The following is a 20232-nucleotide window of genomic DNA, read 5'->3' on the forward strand; positions in this document are numbered from 1 at the left end:
CAACAAAAAACTCATATTAAAACTGAATTTCTCTCTCAGTTACTTTAGTGGTACCAAGAATTGTTTGGTTTTGCTACACACCGTCAGTATCAGGTCATGACATTTTGTCCCATTGCATCGTACAGCTTTGTTCCTTATACATGTATACATATACATAAAGTTGCTAAGCACCTTACATTATTTACTACTTCTGTACTTATGAGGTAAAGTACTATTCTTACTGCTGTTTTGTAGATGGGGAACAAAAGCATGCAGGGACTGGCTTGTCAGTGGCAAGTGAACCTGCTTCCCTTGATAAAACTGTAACTTCTTCTCTATGCCTCTCTTCAAAGAGAATTAGGACTGGAAGAAAAATTTTGTCAGGATATCAGCTGTCTCATTTTTAGAACTGGACATCATTGTAGTTGTCCACGTAAATGAGAAAGTATGTAGCAGTGCAGAGTTGCTTTGCATTGGATGCTTCTTGAAGAGGCTGTAAGGGGTTTGTGGAAATGTGCTGCAAGGACAGGTGCTTTGGCTCCACTACTGTCATACTGAGAAATACTCCAGTTTGGAAGTTAACCCCCTTGATTGGTCTGGACAGAAAAAAGTAGGGACGCTGGCAGCATTTATGCACCAACTCAAATGTTTTGTTTGGGGGCCAGAACACGTGAAGGATACAGCATCCAACATCTGGGCCTGAGATTACATTCTGATGAGGTCTAGGGAAGCTGAGTTCAGAAATATCTTGAAGCTGTCTTTGTGCCATCTCACTTCTGGGATGCTTTGGTAAATGAAACAATGGTATAATTTATACAGGTTGAGAGCAGAGTAGGAAATGACCCTTTTATTGCTTCTCTTGGGCTAACTATGGCTTGCAACGCAACTCAAAATCATTGCAGCAGAATGTGCTGCATCCCTTTTCTTGGTTTGCTCTCCTCCCCTTGTCTTTATGAAGAAGCCAGCACAGGGTCTCCACCACGAGGATGTTCAGTCCTGGTACGTAGCTCACCCTGTGTTCAGAGCAGATATTGGGCCGCCGATGCATGCACACAAGACAGTGTCAGTTGTAATGGTGCATAGCACTCTGGGATATCTGAGTTGCACAAAGGATGGAGAGGAATGAAGACCAACTGTGTGCAGCCATCCTTTCTAATTAAATTCCTGCAGTTAAAAATAGCTAGCGGAAGCTGGCGCTTCTGGCACATCCAAAGCGTCACCTTCCCAAGTATCTTTTTCTGGCCTGAGCCGTAGGAAGTTGAAAATGTGATCTGCTGTGTAATAGTGCAGCATATTCTTGGCCAAACTCCTCGTCATTTTTTACCTCTTGCATTTATGGTTAGCTTACAAATGTCATGCCTCCTTTTCTTCTTTAAAGCTAGTCTCTGCAGAACCAGGTATCATCCTGGCTATTGTGGAACGTAACCTACTCTTCTCAGTTTGTTCACATCAGTTCTGGCTATGGTGAGAAAGAAGGCAAGCCTGACTCTGGAGCCCCTTGCCTGCTTAGTTACCCAGAGATGCCAATTGCAGTAATGTTGGTATTGAACTAAGACCTGATTTGCCAAGTAATTTTGGTCACTACAGAAACCAGAAAGGTTTGCATTGGATCGGTGATATTGCATAACTGGGTTTTCAAAAGAACAAGAACAGAGAAATGAGAATAGTGGGGAAATCAGGCTTCTTGCTTTTGCAAATTCTAACCACAGAAAATGCCAGAAGTTTTCTTTCTTATCAAGAATAAAGGAGTTAATCTTTAGTAGCCTGTCCCATGGACAGAATATATTTTACAGCTTCAGCTAGACAAATGGAAGGAAGCTAAAACTATAAGTTTTGGTGATCGATGGCAGTAACCTATAGGAATGTCTTTAATAGCCAGTTTGCAGTTGAGCGTAATGATTTTGTCACTTTTCTCAGGGTTTTGTTTTGTGTCTGTGTGTAGAGATAGACATACAGATATAAAACGAGCTATTCTAGAACAACTCAGCTGTAGAAAAGCAGATTCCCGAATTCTGGCAGCAATGTTTTTCAACTGCCCAAATGGCTATAAGGAGTATTGGTTTTATTAATTTCAAAGCACAAATAGACACAGAAATAGAAGGAAAAGGTAAGGAAAGTCTCTGGAAGCTCATGCCTCATTGCTGGTGTCTGTGATTTTGTTACTGAAATCATTAAGCAGGCAGTGTGTTCGTTGGAAAGGCCCGTTTTACAGGGAATCCTGTAGAGAATGCCTTTCTGTCAGAAGCAGTGCCTTGGTGCTCCCCTGCTGCTGAAGACCATGAGCGAGGTGTGGGAGCCCTGTTTTCTGCACGCCTGCCCCACAGGTTAAGGACAACAGAATGGGTGGGTAGCAGAGAACAACACTCTAGAGCAGAGCAGCCGTTCTGGCTTGTAGGTCACATCTAGCTGAACTTAGAGAGAGGAGATACAACTCGAGTGCTCATCGAAAGGATTAGACAAACTCAGTAGGAAAAAGAATGCAGGGAGCTGGCAAGAGGACAATGCTAGAGTGAGCTCAGACAAAAAAACCTCCTGAAGTTTGGTGGTTTTTTTTTTTCCCTTCAGGATATGTAGTTCAGAGGTAGGCGGGAGCAGTGGTCAGCCAACAAAGGCTAGATACTGTGGTTTTGAAAGAGGCACTTGAGCATATGGAGCTTTCGTGCAAAAAAAGAATATTTTTTTGATCAATTCCAGGCGAGATGGCAGTTGTGTCATTCTGAGTGCATCTCGTCAGATTAGATGGGATCACTAAGAGTCTTTTGGCATTTTCAGTCTGAGAGAAAAAAAACACATGTGGCTAGTGAAATTGCCCAGCAAGGAGATTTCCCCCTTCTGACTTGGCTGTTAGATTATGGGGTCCTGAAGCCATGTCAGCCCCTGATGTGATACCAGGTGACACAGTCGGTGACAATTTGGCCAGTTCTCTCCTGGTTGGGGAGCTCATTGTTTGGAAGGGAAACACGCTGCCAGTATTTGCAGTGTACTATCAGAATAACGTGATGTATTCTGGGCAGGGCTTCAGCTCTAGTTTCATTTGTTCATTAAATGAAATTTGTGAATTAACACATAAGCGTGAGCTTTGTTAGGAAGAAATTACAAGTTGGCATGAGTGTGACATGAATAATGAAGGGAGTGAAGTACTTCTCAGGGAAGTGAGATAAGTGAAGCTTTTGATTAGAGTAGGAGAGTAGCTGCGTGTTGTTGAGGCTTGATAAACCAGTTTGAGAAGTACAAATCAACCTTCTGAGGAGCTGCTATATTTAGTGCCCAGCTTCAGCCACGACTCTGATTCTGTGCAAGTTCAAACTTTGGGAAAGGTAGATACAGCTCCTGTAGCATGTTCAACTGAAAGTCCATCTTATTTCTGTTAGCGGCGATGTCTGCGTGCTTCCCTGCTGTTGACACATCTTGGTATATATGCTGTTCTTTGCAAGAGTGCCACTGGAGAGTTTTGTATTGAGCTGAAGTGTAATGAGAGTTTTCCAGTACTGTGTTTTGTATGTCATAAGTTTTCTATAGGCACATCAGCAAAAAAACAAGTGTGGAGGGTTTCCTCTGCTGGTTTTGAGTTTCTCTGTGAGGTATGAACTTTCAGATCAAATGAAAGGATGTCACAGATCATAGCTCAAGTGTGAAACCAGGGATGAAGCAGGTACCAAGGCAAAAGCTAACTGAAGCTTAAACTGAGAATTTACACAGAACTGTATCCTAAATTGAAATATTCCTTGCCAAAATCTATCACACTGATAGCATAGGAATCATAGTAGTGGTGAATTGTTTGGTTGATGGGAATCTCACAGGTTCAGCAACATGGATCCATTGTTTTCAGAACAGTGTGTGGAGTTCCTGGTTCAGTGCTCTTACTCCATTGTGTAAGAAAGAAATAAATTCATCACCTCTCATTAATGCTATCTGGAGTTGAAAGGAGTTTATATGAGCATCATCACACTGAATTGTTTCGATGATTCAGAAAACAGAGTGCTCCCTGTGGGTGAATACTTTGTTGGCTTTCTGAGGTTAGTCTATAACACAGAATAACTTTCTTCCCTGGTGCTGAGTGCCATACTGGAATATTTTTACCTGGCAGAACGAAGCTCTCCCGTGCTCCCTCCCAGATTTTGTCAGCGTGTGCTAAGAGAAAGTCATCACCTCACAGACACCTTGCAGTATTTTTCTTGTAAACAGCGAGGCAGGAGCCCCGCTGTTCTGATCCTGACTGAGAGTCTAGCAGAGCTGTGGGCAACTCGTGGAGGTCCACTTACTAATTTTGGATACCTCAGTTTTGAGGTTCCCAAGCTGTGCCTCATTTTCGAAGGATGGGTAGCTCATGTGACTCCCGTTAAAGTCCGTGCAAGATCAGGAGCTCTGGATTCAGCCCACAGATGTCTCAAAGTGGGTGTTCCCAACATTCTTGATCTTAAGTTGGGTTCATTTCCCGTCATGTGAAATGAGAGCACTATTACCTGCCTTCAAAACAGATGCTGTACAGGGGCTTTGAAATGTAAAGTAGGACTGTGTGATATTGCCAGATCTCTAGATGCTTTCAGCTGTGCTTTTTGGATGACATAAAATTAAAAATTGCAGAGTTGTGAATGTTGTATGTTTTATTTCCAATATTCACCACAAACCAGATGATAACTTTTCAGGGGAATTCATGCAACTGTAATGCTTGTCGATGATCTTTTTAGAAACAGTGAATAACTTAATGTAGTAGGATGTTTCAGAAAGGAAAGAAAATGCATGCAGGAGGCCTTGTATTGAGATTAATCTCTCAGGAATGCAGGGGGTTAACGGTCAGGCTGATTAATCACTGTTAATGATCCATCAGGAAATCTGTCAGGAAGTGGGTAAAAATTCCTGACGGCTGATGCGAAGCATTGTGTGGTGTGCTTTGGTTTTGATGTTTCCCAACTGATAGTCTACAGTGGGTGTAGTTTAGTTACCTCTAAGTTCTCAAGACATGTGAAGGACCAGATGACATGCTGCCCTTGTTCAGCTTGAGTAAGTGAGCAAGAAATTTTCCCCATGCATGGCTATGCAAGTACGACGCAACATAAATGCAAGAAAGTCAGGGATTGCTCCTTCCCACGGCTTCCCAGAACAGAGTCTGGAAAAGATACAGAAAGGAAGTGTGATCGTTCCCTCATTCCTCTGGTCTGAGCCCAGAGAGTACAGGGGGAAGAGTGGAACAGGCGGCTTTCCCTGTGTGAATGAGGAGCCACCGTATTAGGACTTGGATACACAACTGAGTTAATGAATTGCTTGGTGTTGACCGAGGGTGAGGTTTCACAGTTGGCTTAAGCTGATCCAAGATCATGCTGCTGCTGAAAGGAGTGTTTCTACCCTCTTTCTCCTTGGCATTGGACTAGCTATCGTGTGGTAATACAGCAGCTTGCTGATCTGGGTGGAAACTAATGTTTCTTGGTCAGTGTTGGCTGGCTTAGTCTTCAGATGATCAGAGAACTGATCTGCCTCACTGCTTGGCCGCACGAGTGCTAGATCTGATGTAGGGGAGGGTGTGGGAACATGAGACGGGATAAAAACATGAGTGGGGACTGAGCCTTTCAGCAATAACATAACCATGGATTGGCTTAAGCCTATTATGAAACTGCAGTCTGAATCACTGGGATTAAGAGTGCACTGTCAACCTACAGGGAATGCAAATTAAAATATGTTAGCTTACACCTCCCGCCGTTGTTAAACAGTGGCTGAATACAGCCATTCTGCACGTGGCTGGGAGGAAGGAGCGTACGGTGGGGCAGCAGCGTAACAGTTCCTCGTGACTTGGTCTGGAGTGTGCAGACCACCTCAGACAGAGTCGGTGTGTGTTTGGGGAAAGCAGAGGGGAAGAAGAAAGGAACAGACGAGCACCGCTGCCATGGATTTTCTCTATATATTTCCTTTGGCTTAGGGTAACATGTTCTAGCTTGTCTTCGCGACAAGACTGCAGAAACACTCAGTTACCAGAGCACAGATTATGCACAGTAATGCAGTTGTGGATCCAGACCCTAAAAGTCTGGGGCACAGTGTGCTCTCCTAGTAATTCTCCTTATCTTCAACCCAAGTAGCTTTGCAGTGCTCTCTACTCTGCACCAAAATTCTAACTTAGATCTAAAAAGGTGAGCCCTGCTATTTGTTTCAAGTTCATTTGGGTTTTATTGCAAAATTTGGTAGTTCCATGTTAAGGACTTCTTATCATTTTGTTCTGGCTCAAAACTCCATGCATAGATATAGGAATAACTGTGCTAGTGGAGAATCTCTTTGTAATTTTCAAATATTTCAGGTTTTAGAGGTTTGTGACTAAAGGCCTGCTCCTGTAAGCACAGCCGTGCAGAGCCCCACCAGTATCTGTGGGGTGCCCTACAAAGACGGCAATCCTTCCACACAGGATCAGCAACTCCAGGCGCCGTGGGAGTAGTCACCCTTGTTAGGCCTTGAGCTTAGGAAATAGTTTGAAGATAGTCAAATTAGTGTAATCTCAGGAGAGTTTCAAGATAGTGGAGTTAGTTTAATTTAACGACTGTCTTTTAATTCAAATTGCCAAAGTATCTCTCCAGTGAAACATAAGGAAAAATGGGGGGGGGGGGATATTAACCCCCCAAAAAATAAAAAAGTATTGCACAGGCAAATAAATGCAAAAGTCAAAAAACCAGCCAGTAACATTTCCAGAAATAAACCATTCTCCATCACATAGATAAACATGGGCTGTTTCAGGGAGAAGGCAATCATAAAAAAAAAAAAAAAAAAGCGCTGTATATCTGATTCAGCCACTGTTACCAAGGGATATTTTACTCCCTGAGCATTTCAGCTGAAATTATCTCTTAGCTGAGACATAGACCCTCTTGGCACAAGAGTGTCTGAATATATCCCGAAGGCTGGAAATGTTTCTCCAGTTCCACTAGTAACCTTTCATCAAAGCACAGCCCAGAGATTCTTGTAGGGAGACATAGGCTTTCCCCACTTATGAGGCACAGCTAGCGAGTGTCTTTGCTGGCAGATATTTTTGCGTTACGCAGGGCTAATTTGTAGTTTGGGTACAGCGTAGGCAGGGGTACAGCAAGGAATGTTGAGCAGATGTGACACAGAGCGATAACATCCTTGGCATAATCCAGTATCACAGAGTGCTATAAATACAACAGGAATTCTCCAAGGCCCAGTTCCTTCGACAGAGTTGGGCATCTCTGGATTGCCATGCATTTAGACTACACTAAATCAGTGCAATCCTCAGGCTTCGTTCATTTGTGCACTGCTGTGAATGCTCCTAGGAGGCTATAAGCATCATTGCAAGCAATATTGTTGATTCTACATTATAATGCAGTTTCTGACAGCTTTTGGATTGATGTTTTGATTTATTCACTAAATGAAGAATTTATCATTACAGGCATGCCTAATGTTTCTTTTATACAACACATCATTCCTTTTAGGACTTGGTAACATGCTCTTACAATGTATTTAATGGAATGAATCCATGTAATACACAGACCGTACGTGGACCGTGACTTCTTGAAAAATCACCCGAGGAAAGTTTTCTGAGGTTCAGTAACAACGTCAGGCTTCAGGAGCCAGAGCCCCTGTCCTTATCTTACATGGTTGCCGTTACTCTTGCCCAAGAGGACAGGCTGGGAGTGCGAAGGCTGAGCAAGAGGTTGCCCTGGAACAAGGCAGTGCAACTGCTGCAACACTGTGAACTGTAGCTTTTGGCCTCTTGGCCACCAAATTTTTTTGGTGAACAAGTCATCTTATTGTATAAGTGAAATGCATCCTATTATTCTACGCATGACATTGAAAAATGCTTTACTTGCTGGAAAGACTGTTGAACAATATAGTTTCCACTTACAAAGCACTTTCCTTAAAAAGCTTCTCAGGGCAGCATCGTATAAAAATAGTTATACTAAAGTTGTGAACCAGCTTCTGACAAATCAGGACTAACAAAAGCTAAGGTATAAATAGAAGTGTTTTCGTGGGTTTTCTCTTCTCTAGAGGCACAGAATGTCAATCAGTGCTGGATTGTAGCAAACAAAAATGCCCTTTTCCAGACACACAGGAAAACAAGGACCTTCCAGACTAGTGGCACAGAATATAAATAGGTTTTCAAAACTGCTTCAAAACCATAAAACTTAGTCAAAACCGTAACATTTGCATTTTAGAACTAGCCATGCCATATCAGACAAATTTTTTGATCCAGTTCTTTATTTTATTTCATACAAACTAGCATCTCCTGCTTTTGAGAAAGGTTAAACAAGTCATATTTTTATAATTATGGAATGAATTGTGTCCAGGCACTCAAGGATATGAGGATTATCTCAAAGTCTGAAATGTATTAGGATTCCTGGAAGACAAATGCTGAAGAATGTAAAATATTACATATTCTGTGTTTATATTTTGTCAGTGGGCAGAATGAATGCGCCTTACTGGTCATTTTCAGAATTCATTATTTTTGCAAAAAGTAGGTTATTTTTTTTTTTTTCTTATAGCAGGTTTTGAAACAGCTAAATGTAAAGCTAATATTTGCTAATCCGGAGTTTGGATAAGCTTGATTTTACTCTGAGCCTGTTCCTTCTTCTGCTCTGTGCTGACCTTTTCTGAATCTACCAAACCCAATGTAGTTTAATCCACAATACCAAAGAGGGAAGGTCTGTTTCTGTAGGCTGAAAACAGTTCTTATTGCAGCTAACCTTGCAGCTGAATCAGTTCTGCTATTGCTCTTTAAGTCATGTTTGACCAGTCATGTCTGCACAGACCAGAAGCAAGGTTGAACAGGGTATCTACATAATCAGTCTGATACATGCCGCTGTTTTCAGTGGAGTAGCTCCTATATTGGAAACACCCCCCACACAAAACTTTTACTTACCAACAACCGAATTTATGATACCCTTGGGGTCTGTAGTAGCTGAGCTTTAGAGATACTGACTGCTTCAGTCTATGTATGGGCAGTAAGGATTTCAGCAAAGGTTTACTGGCATCAAATCCTTCTGTATGTTCTCCAATCATCCCATAATCTTTTCTCTTGCAAAAAAATACCAGGGGGCCTTTTTCCATTATGCATGGAAGTCTGCTGTTCACCCCCTTTTCCACCTTTGTAGTCATTTAACGTAGTTCAGCCTCGCCAAAAGGGAGATCTACAGCTGTCTCACAACCTCAGAGCATCACCCACAAGTGGAGAGGCACAGTAACGCTGCAGGGAGAACGTAACGTTCCATCTTGCCGTCATCCAAACTAAGACCTGGGTGATGCATGGTTAGTCTTTTTTTGCTCCAATAGCAAACAGTGCAGCAATTATTTGGGGCAGTATTTAGTTACCTCCATTAAAATAAATGATCAAAAAGACAGTATTCTGCTCCATGCTGCTGCCGGGTAAAGTTTATGCTGTTTGACACCAGATATTCTGAGTATTCCTCATTAAAATAATATTTGGCCACTTCCATTACCCAGTGATCACTGTATGAGAAATATTTGATGTAAAAATGACGAGTTCTTCCTGCTAGAGCTACAGCGTAACAGATCTGCTTGCTGAGATTCTACTTCTGTCTGTAACAGCAGCGCCAAAATAGCTTTAATAATTAATCATGCATCGATTAGATTATAAACTCTGAGATGGGCTGGAGATTTTTATGTTATGTGTCAGACAAAAGACACTGGCAATGCTTAACTAGCAGTCACCGGCTCCTGCTCCACCTGCCATTGTGGGAGCGCTCTGGAAACCAGAAGAGAGACAAAGGCCCAACAGAAATTGATAAAAACCTTCACCTGCCCTTGGTATGTTCAGGAATACAGAACTGTTGAAACAGGTGCTGCTCCAGCTGCATGCCAGGGTACGACTTCGCTTATTAACTTGTAATTTGCCAGGCGACACTCTCCATCGTGCCCCGCTGTGAAGGCGATGGAAAACAGCGTCCAAACTTCAGGCTAAGCGAGAGTTAAGCAGGGAGTTTCGTGACTGGGAACACCAATGCAAACAGCTGCTGTGAAGGGCTGGGCAAGGAGAGGCAAGGCATGGCGTGGGCGCCCGTATCCTGCCCTCACCCCCTTTCAGGTTCCCTTGCAATTGCCACCCTGCTCTGCCCTGACAGCTGATTGTAACGTTACAGACAGATTTCTGTGGAAGTGGTATTTTTTTGCCAGAATGACGGTACATGCAGCTGATTTTAGGGTAAGTAGGAGTTTAACACTGAGAACCACTAGAACTTAAAATTGGAAAATTACTTCCTAGCCTTAACTTCCGGTTAGAAACTTTGCTCAGCTATCTATCTCAACTAACTTTTTCCAGGCCCTTTGCTCTTGTCCCATGACTCTTGGGGCCTATTTATTACAACTACAGAGGCAAAACCCCTCAGGGGAGATAGTCCATATGCTGGTTCTTGAATTAAGTAAGATTTTACCAGTGTGTCCAGCATAACGCTTTTACTGGTATAAAAGTATCATTTAAAAAAGGGGACCTTAGAACCAGTTTTACAGTACCAACAAGAATTGCTATCAGTCTGGCCTTACAAATCAAGCCAGTTTTAGGAGAGGAGGGGGAAGGGACACAGTGGAATCAAATGAGCAAATCAAGTTAAAAATGATTCATTTTGCCAGTTGTTGGGGACACTACAGAGCACTGAACATCACAGAACAACAGTTATTGTTAAAAAGCACTCAGGAGGCAAACAGTTGTCATTCCCTGCTGCTCAGAGCATCTGGGCTACAGGGTCAGAGCAAGCCGGGGCACGGCCAGCGCCCGTGCGGGGAAGGCGTACTCCCTGTTTGCCAAGGGCTTGCGCGGGGCGGGCAGAGCATCAGGCAGCTCTCGCGGGAGACGCGGCCTGGGGATGGGTAGCTCAAGAGGGCGATGGCTGCCAGAGCTCCAGGTGAATGCCACCGTCCTCCACCCCCATGGTCAAACACAGCCCAGGTGGCAAAGCTTACCCCAGGAATAAGTAAGTGCTTTATGTGATAGACACAGCATAGACCTTCGTTAGTGGGACCTTTTTAATGAACAACAGCTAAGTTCTGGAGGCATCAAAATGTATCGTTCTGCAACTAGGAATTTACAGATACCACAGGCCACATGGCTTATTTTTTTCCCCTTTTCTCTGTCCCTTCTACCACTGCCCTTTATGAAAAACAGAAGTTAAATGAGAGAAAAATAGCTTTAATGAAACATTCACGTTGAGAAATCAAAATCAGACACTCCAGCAACAGGAAGTTTCAAAAGCAGTGTTTATAACAGCAAGTTGCTGAACTGTAGCACACTTGCTTTTCTTTTTCTTTAAGTTTTAAGCCATATTATAGCGTGTACCTTGATTCAACAGCTGGGCACAAAGATAGTATCGTGGTGTTAGTTTAACATGGCAGAATTTCCTAGGCATAGAAAAGTGAATTGAACTCAATCCCTGAACAATTTCCTGACTCCTGCAATCAGTGCTGCAACTTTTGTCTTTCCAGTAAATGTATCTGAATTGTTTCCCGTGCGAGTACGCTTAAACTTGTTTGTTATTTTATTCTAGGGAGCTGGAGACAGTTTTGTGGGAGCACTGGCCTTCTACCTGGCTTACTATCCCAAGTTACCCATGGAGGAAATGATCAGGAAGTCTAACTGCGTCGCGTCAGTGAGCGTTCAGGCATCAGGGACACAATCTTCATATCCTTACCAGAAGGACTTGCCTCAGGACCTTTTCTAATTGACATTGTCTAGCTCAACGTACTGATTTTATCTTATCCCAGACAGCATTATTCTCCTGACTGCGCTGAGATTCTCCTCTGCTGACCGGAGAGACCAGGAAGGTCTCTTTGCTTCTTATTTGAGGAATTCTGTTAGTTCTTGTTCTACACCAGTAAGATAGGGTGGGGGTGGCGGGTCTTTCAAACACAGCACAGCAGGTCTCTCTGGCCCCACACACAACCATTGGGCTTGTGGCTGTCCCACACAATGCGCTATACCGAACTACACGAAGTTTACAGCAAAACGTCTGGAGGGTTTTGGGCTCTTGGTAACGTTTTTTATCAGAACTTCTGATGTGCGATGCCAGCATGTGAAGCAGGGTGTTAGCTTTGAGATTGCAACTTCAGTCCTCGGCTGCAAACACCAAGGCCAGCGTTTGGCTCGTAACACAGCACAGTACATCGAGCCCTGGCCCATCTGTTCCCGCGTGCATCAGATGCGGGCTGCGGCACTGCGCTCTGCGGTTCCGCCAGACTGCAGAAGGACCCTCGAACTGGAAGGAGGACAAGAGTGCTACTGAGGTAGACTTTGAAAAATGTTTCTAGCCATATTGCTCTACACATAGATGAGCTAATTAAAGAAGAAAAACTTCCAAAACCATCAGAGAACTATTTTGGCTATCTACGTTCTTCATGCTTGACAAGAATCCAGGAGTGAAAAATCCATCCTACTTACCGGACTGAAAATAATATAGCCCCTTTAGCCGTGGTCATAGCTTATCCAAAAGCTCATCTTATTTCACCAGGTTCCCATTGCTTCTTCCTTTCCTAGGAAGGAGCTAGTGCAACACTACCCCTCCAAGGGATGACACCAATTCGTGGTCACTACTGTTGAATCTGTGGCTGGTAGGTTAGAAAAACTTGCAGCCCTGCCATTGAATTCCTGCTGTGGAAAATGTTAATTTTTATTGCCTTATAAAACAATAGTTCCTTTGAAGATTACAGCCTCTTTCACAATGGAAAACACAGACAATGGGATTTGCTATTTAATTTTTTTTTAATTGAGTACTGTAAAAATAACTCAAAAGATAAATAAATGTTACTGTGATGATCTATGTCCAGACATTAAGAATTTTCTCTCTCTACATTGTTTTACTCACAATGGCCTTCAAATCACAGGAGACGGTGATCCCAGTTCATTTCCTCTCTTTTCAGCCCATGTTGCTCGATTTCTGAATCAGCGTTCACCCCGTCCTCCCCCCAAACCGTCCTCTCCTCATGCATAAATCAAGTCCAGTCATTGTTCAGATAGAGCGGATTTTTCTCTTCTCTGTGAAGAGGACACGTTTTTTTGCTATAGGGAAAAAAAGAATCTGTTAAGAAGCCTGAAGTGTTAAGATGCAATTCAACGAGCCTACATCCCTTTCTCCTGGGCTGCCTTCGCTGCTTAAATGAGTGTGGAGCAACTGACTGGCACAGCGCTGCTGTTAACCAACCCTTGAAGGAGCTTAGTAGTGCTTTCACTTTACCACATGTAATTTTTAGTTCCTAAGAGGTCCATTTTACCTCTGTGAAAATAAGTGTCAGGATTTGAGCGGCTGAAAACATTCAACAGCTGCTCTGTGTGACTATTCTGAGTCACAGCTGCTCGATGTAGGGACAAAAATAGGTTCTTACTGCTTTCTACCACTCTTCAACTTCAGAGCCCAAACAACTACAGATGATGAGCTGGATCTAGTCGGTCTCACAGACTGACTGAAAAAGTTCACTACGTGTCCTGTGGATCTCTCAATGAGGCACCAACTGACCCTGCCTCCAGCGCCTGATGCAGACGTTAGCAAAGTCAGTTCAGCTACAGGTTAGGCATAGCCAATGCATTACTCAAAAAAAACCCTAAAAAATAAATCAAGGCAAAGCTTCACAATGCCATTTGAAAAGCACCACTGTTCCGATTGAACTTCACTATATGAATTCCTTTGAAAGCTACTCAAGAGCAATCCATACAATAACAAAATCTCTTCTTCCACATAAAAGTTTCGCTTTAAGAAATACTGCAACTTAGTAACACATTCTGTTGCTGCAGTTAGGAGGTAGTGAAACTTGGGCACTACTGCCACTACTTCACTAACAAGCTTCATTCTGTGGAGGTCCCAGGTTTTTGAGAAGTACAAAACATAAGGTGAAAATGCATGCCAAGTGAAAATGCTTCCTAACATATTCCTGATGTGAGCTGGTATCTAGACTCAAATTTACTTCCCTTCACACATGCAGCACTTTCTCACATCAATTTCACACTTGTGTTCTACTACAGGCTACAAAGATCAGAGCTTTTTTTCTTAATTACTTCCAATTTTGTACTTCAGCAACCTACTACATGTTCTGCAACAGAAGCGCTACTTAGCCTGAGCTCTCCACTCTCCTCACGTTTCCTACAAGTTGCGAAACTTCTGGAGGATCACTTTGCACAATGTTTCGATGCAGTAATTTAAACTTTTCTTATTGAAGAAAATAATCCGAGTGCTCTCCGATTCCCCTTCTGTATGGAATTCAGAAGGAGAGCCACAACCTCTGTCAGCATGAGTGCTTTGATGAGAGCATACTGCTTCTCTGGTGGTTTCTCTCACCTGCCATAAAGCTCCTGTACTGTTAGATCCGAGTATGAAAAGGTTAGTCATCTAACAAGAACATAAAATGATAAGAAGAAATAAGCTTGAACCACATAACTACTGGCCATGCACTATGTTATCTACTTACAGCTGCTTAATACATTTCTTTATTCTATAGATTTAAATAAGCCTTTTTTGCATTAACTCCACCATGCTATTTCTAGCATGGTCTGGTTTAAATTCTAAGTTTCCCCAAATCAAGCTTTTTGACATTAAATGAAGCTTTTTAATGTTAACTACAGACTGGTTCCATCCCCAGAAACTTGAGCTCTTAGTCACCTTTCAAAAAGCTTGGTGAGCAAAAGGCAGCTTGGCAAGTGCTATAACCCCCCAACAAATCAGATTCTTAAACTGAGAAAATTTGCAAGGACCAGAGGAACACAAAAGAACCCACAAACTGTCATCTGGAGAGTGGTATAATTTGTGGAGGAAGAACTTGTGTTTACTTCTTTAAAAGAAAAAGTCCATTTTGTAAGTGATGGTTAAAATTTATTGTCTAGAGCACCCATAGCAGCTTAACAGATCATTTCTATTGATGCATTCTTCGTGGCTGCTTGTTGGAGGTAGCACAGTCTAGCAAACCACACAAAGAAACAGAATGAAAGAACTCCTGTGTCACTTTGCTTTGCCACTGACATGTGGCATGGCTGTCATCAAAGACTGATGTGTCGGGCAAGTCATTACTTTGTTTCCCTGCCACAATCTGTAAAATGAGGGTGACGTTTACTTCCCACTGGAATGTCATGAAGAACAGCAACTGTACAGTCATCCGAATATGAAACGTGTTATGACATATTCTGCTTAGATGGGAAAAATCCTGTTATATTCAAATCTTTTGCCCCACACAGTCAGAGAAGCTTATACAAAGCAGGCTGACTTCTTCCCCAAGCTCTTACCGATGGGATCGTATCTCAGCAAGACCAGTTTTTCCTGCAGTCGGAGTCTCCTGACGTTGAAACAGTAGCCTGTCTCAGCCGCACTTTTCATCCTCACCAGAATGTATCTAAAGTCACAAGGAATGTCTCTGTGTCAGCGCACAGGCACACAGCAGCAGCCCACCACATGTCTGCCAGGGCATGGTCAAATGGACAAGCTTTTAGCATAAACAATTTGGCACAATCACATAAGATACTTCATTTCAACTTCATGGATGTTATGGATGGGAGTGTCAATACTATACGCTAAACTTATAACACAAAGAGCCCGCTATAAACCATAAGCTCCAGCATCAAGTTTAAGTAAATAACTCCTGAACAGAATACAAGCCCAGAGAGAAGTAGCTCCTTCACAAAACAGTGAGGGGGGAGGAAGAAAAACAGGAAAGAAAGAAAGAAGGGGAAAAAAAAAAAAAAAATCAGCATACAATTGAGTCACTATGGCTTAAAAGATAATGGCAAGAGAGGAAGGCCGATGGTAGTTAAAGATGTTCGGGCTGTAGATAACACTGTATTGCAGACTATCACTTCACATGCAGAGAGGAACCCGAGCAGATAGGATGGAACAAGAGGCATGCAAAAGGAGAAGCAGGGCCCCTTGGCACCGTCCCTCCCGCTAGAGATACAGGGCTTGACGTTAACCCAGCCACGGGAAGCCCCTTCCCCACTGGAGGGCTCTCGGTTTGTGGGGCGGACTGGCAGCAGCTGCGGTGTCCCTGGGAGCAGGGAAAGCCAGGAGACTGAGAAAGCTGCCCCCACGCCCCCCCATCCTGGAAGCATGCCGACATCTGCACAACTTCCCAGACACAGGACATCTTCTGAAGTTTCAAAAGAAAGGTCAAACCCTTTAACCAGTCTGTAAATTACGTCTTCTCTTCCATTGCAATAGAGATGGATACATCTCTGCACATGGGCATTCAATTAATTTTCCTGGATTTTCCTGCTTCTAATACAAAATGGTCAGTCAAAATTAACCTTGAAGAGACATCCATTCTTCCTCACTTGTGCAGCTCTGACCAGTGTACTTCCCTGAGCTCTCCCTTTTCAGCTTTGCAATCTGATTCACTGTTGAGTTCAAAATAAACAGAAGAACACTGGATTCCTGCAGACCAACTGACCAAGCATAGTCTAGGGATTATCCCCAATTATTGTCCTCTCCTATACAGTACTGCAGGTGTGATGTGTAGCACCAGTAACCACACAGACCCCTTCCCCTCTACCTCACCCACTTCCTCAAAGCCTCTGTACAGTTTCCCCTTTCTGGGGGAATCAGTGGTATCGGTATGACCAGGCCCTGAAATTCTTGCGCACCGCATATGTGAGGCCAAGCCCTTTCTGAACAACACACCTTGTTCAAAACACTTGCTGCCCAATGAAGAAATGTAACTAGGAGCTGAGGCAGAAAAGAACAGTGGAAAGCTATCAGGACACGGGGAGAAAACCCAAGGGGAGCACAGAAGGATAAATAATATAAGGAGATAACATATTCCTGAAGTATATATGGGACTATACAAAGAACAGAGAAAGGAACATCAGGAAACAAAAAGAAAAGGGGGGGGGGGGGGAGGAAATCACTATATTAACATTAGTAACACCATTTTTAAAAGCTACTTTTTCACCTCGCAGAAACATCCTGCTTTGCTGCGTTTGTCTCTGCGAACAGATAACAGTAGAACACTGAGAGGTCAAACTGCTCTCTTCCCTGTCAGGCACATACTTGGGAAGTGCTTTCTTAATTTCAAACCCTGACAATTGTGCAGAAATCCTGTAACAGAAAAATCTCTTCAAACCCAGAAAGTGGTTGGTACCAGCTCTGTTCGGGGCTGGTTCTTAAAAAAAAAAAAAAACAAAGATCAGAAAATGTACCAAAAGCCATGGTTCCCGAGGTTGTGCAGTACCAAATGTAATACACTTGCACAGAATGCAATTTCTGAGAATCAGAAGACAGGGATGTATTCACATAAATGTATCAGTTTAGCCCCTTGGATTTGTCTAGCTAATTTTCTTACAAATAGCATTTTGGATGCAAGTCATTCTCTCCACATGATCTTGTCTCCTTGCATCCACACTGTAAGACTACTGGTGTGCTGAAAATATATATTCCTTCCTTTCCAACCCTTAAAACACATCAGCTTTCTTTACAGGTCAAAGGACTGTGACTAATTTTCTTCCAGAGCCCACTAACACCTCTCCTGAGCTGGACTACAGAGTAAATCAAGATGCCCAGAGCACTGACTGTGCCCCGTCCACTCCTCACGTATAAACATACAAATGTGCTTAAAACTGGGAAGCGTTCTGCACCCTGCCTAGGAGAAAGGTCACAGCACCTGCCCAAAGCCCAGCCCACAAACAACAAAGACCCACGCTGTACCTCAGCTTGCCCTGCTCAGCTAAAAAAGTGTGAAAGGTAAACAAGGGGAAGATTATGTGGATAATTTATAGCCTCTCTTTAATGATAAAGCACAGAGGCGTGCTTCCCCTGTGCAGGGCGCTTTGGATATTACAGCTCAGCTCAACGCAACAGCCCAAAGGACAAAACCTGCCTTTGCTGCAATTTTAGAACCTAGGGGATTTTTCACACCATTCTGTACTTACCTGTGAAAAGACACACATGCAGAAGGACAGAGAGGACGCAGCTTGACTCAAGGACTGCAATCCTCTCTGGTACATTAAAAAATTCTAGAGAAGCCTAATATTTTGTAAAGTCACTTGAAGATACAGGGTGGTAGCAGAAATTAAAAACTGGTGAGGAAAACATCACTTACTTAGATTTGCTCTTGGCCACTGTTTTTTTGCAGCATGAAGAGGAGGAAAAAAGAATAAACAGTTACCATTTTATCTTGTTTCCTTTATATGCAACATATAAAGATCAAGAGTTTTCCACTGTCTGCCTTCACAATAGCCCCAGATAGACTGTGCAAAGAGATTTACTGTCACAAAAGAAATGCCCCTCATCCTTCCATCTATGTGCTCCCAGTTGCCTGCTCTTTTTTCCATCATACTGCCTTTATAAGTGTCTGTGCAAACGCAGCGCCTAGCGCAACAGACTGCACTTGTTGCAGCCTCCAGATGTTTTCAATATAAAGCTTCAATGCTGAATATGAATTCACTAAATGAAAACACAGTTAAGGCAGGTATGAACTAACACTGCTGGTGAAAACAGCAGTCCCACTCTCCCCTGCTTGATTACACCCACTCCTGCTCCGGTTCCTGCTGTAGTGCCAACGCAAAGGTTTGACTGGCCATATGGTGAACCAGACCAGGGAGCTGTTCTCAGATGAGACTAACGTTCCCACAAGGCTGGGTTTAGGTCCCCTGATCTAACCCACCACGTAGCATGAATTGGGCAGAATTATTTTTTTCTATCAGCTCAGTGAATTTAAAGTAATCATAAATCTACAGCATAAATGCAAAAAAACCCCACCAAAATTTAAAAAATTGCTCATCTATAGTCTGTCCATGCAATTCTTGTTTAGGCCATCGTGAGCTTCTGGCCAGCCTCCTCTTGCACCCTTCCTTCACCACACCTCAGGCTTATCCAGACACTGCGAAGGGCACGTTTCTCACCTCATACTCTCCCCTCCCGCCCCCCAACTCCCTCCAGCAACTTCCCGTTTTTCCACTCAAGAGCTGAAGCTTCTTAACCTCACTTCTGAGGGCTCGCAACTTCCGCTTCCCTCGAGTTCCCCACCTCGGCCCCTGTCACAGGGGCCGAGCACTCTGCCAAGGGCACCGCTCACAAACACCCCCTCGGCCTCTCCCACCGGCCCTGCTCTTCTTCGCCCCCACAGAAGCCGCCCTCCCTGCACGAGGGCCCCATCCCTCCCCGGGGGACAAGGACACCCAGCCGGCTCGGAGCCGCTGGCTCCATCTCCTCAGGGGAATCAGGGAGACGGCTGACAGGCAGCCCCGCTCACCCAAGGGCAGGGGACCGGCCGCGTCCCGCCCCGGCCTCGCGCCCTCCAACGGCTGCCCCACCCCCCCGCCCCGCCCCGGCACGAGGCGGCGCGGGGCACGCCGGGAGGTGTAGTCCCGGCGCGGCGCGCTGCCTGCCGGGAGGCGCAGGCCCCGCGGCGAAAGGAGTTGAAGGGCAGGTCGCGCCGCCGCCGCCGCCTGGGCCTTCGCCCGCCTCCAAGGCCACCCCCGCGCCTGCCGCCGCCGCCTCCCGCCCAGCCCCGCTCCTCCCTGCGCCACTCACAAGCCGCCACCGTTAGAAACATAACGCCGGTCGCCGCTGAGCCGCCCCGGCGAGCCCCCGCCGCCGCCACTTCCGGGCCGCCCGGCAGAAGCGCTTCCGGGGCGCGGGGGAGGGGTTGGGGCGGGGGCGTGGCCGTTGCCTTCCCGCCTGGCATGGAGAACTCCGGCTCCGGCCCCGCCCCCTGCGCGCGGGGCGTGGCGGGTGCGGCGCGGGGCGGGGCTAGTGTGCGGGCGGGGCGCGGTGACCGTTAACGGCAGCCGGGGGCGAGGTACGATCCCAGTAGCTGCGGGAAGCCGAAGGGAAGAGCTGCCCTTGTTCATTCGAGTCTCAGGAAGCCGAGCTTGTGAAATCCGGGGCCTGATTCCGGATCTCCCCACGTAGGCCTAGATGGGCCCACAACGCCGGCCCCTGCGCTGAGGTGGCTCACGGCAGCAGGGCCTGTGCAGAGCGGACCGTGTCCGGCTCTGACGGCCCCGCAGCCCCCGCGGGTGTGAGGATGGGCCTGCACCCCCTGGCCAGCAGCAGATCTGGGTCCTGCTCCACAGCAGTGTCATCCTTCAGCGCATCTGCGAACCTCTGCTTGTCTTTATTCCCTTTTGTATAAAAGAGGGGGTACTGCTATGGTGTCAAAGTCCCCGAGGCGTTAGGCAACTAAACCTATCAGTATTTATGGGCTACTGTGCAAAAGCAATGGGCAGGGAGGCTCAAGGGGGGCACCAAGGCAAGTTTTCATGTTCTTCTGACCAGTTATATAATAAGCTGTAAGTTCTTAGCCTCTAAAGAATTCACAGAAGGTCTATAACTTACTTCTCCC

General features: G+C 44.8%; 2 protein-coding genes across 2 annotated transcripts in view; one reads left to right on the plus strand and one right to left on the minus strand.

Moving 5' to 3' along the window:
* RBKS (ribokinase) overlaps nt 1–11787 on the plus strand; it is a 70347-nt gene extending 58560 nt beyond the window's left edge. The window contains exon 8 of the mRNA XM_050894532.1: nt 11466–11787. Within this exon, the coding sequence (XP_050750489.1) occupies nt 11466–11639 (174 nt within the window). The 3' untranslated portion in view covers nt 11640–11787. The remainder of the gene's footprint in view (nt 1–11465) is intronic.
* An 842-nt stretch (nt 11788–12629) lies between these two features.
* Nucleotides 12630–19476, minus strand: MRPL33 (mitochondrial ribosomal protein L33). The gene is made up of 4 exons (XM_050895112.1): nt 19419–19476; nt 17986–18004; nt 15182–15288; nt 12630–12973 (listed from the first exon to the last, which is right to left on the minus strand). Exons 1-4 carry the CDS (start codon nt 19438–19440, stop codon nt 12924–12926), a joined length of 198 nt encoding a protein of 65 aa, XP_050751069.1. The 5' UTR covers nt 19441–19476; the 3' UTR covers nt 12630–12923.
* Nucleotides 19477–20232: the final 756 nt, after the last annotated feature.

This window comes from Gymnogyps californianus, chromosome 3, assembly GCF_018139145.2.
Source record: "Gymnogyps californianus isolate 813 chromosome 3, ASM1813914v2, whole genome shotgun sequence".
NCBI classification, from domain to species: domain Eukaryota; kingdom Metazoa; phylum Chordata; class Aves; order Accipitriformes; family Cathartidae; genus Gymnogyps; species Gymnogyps californianus.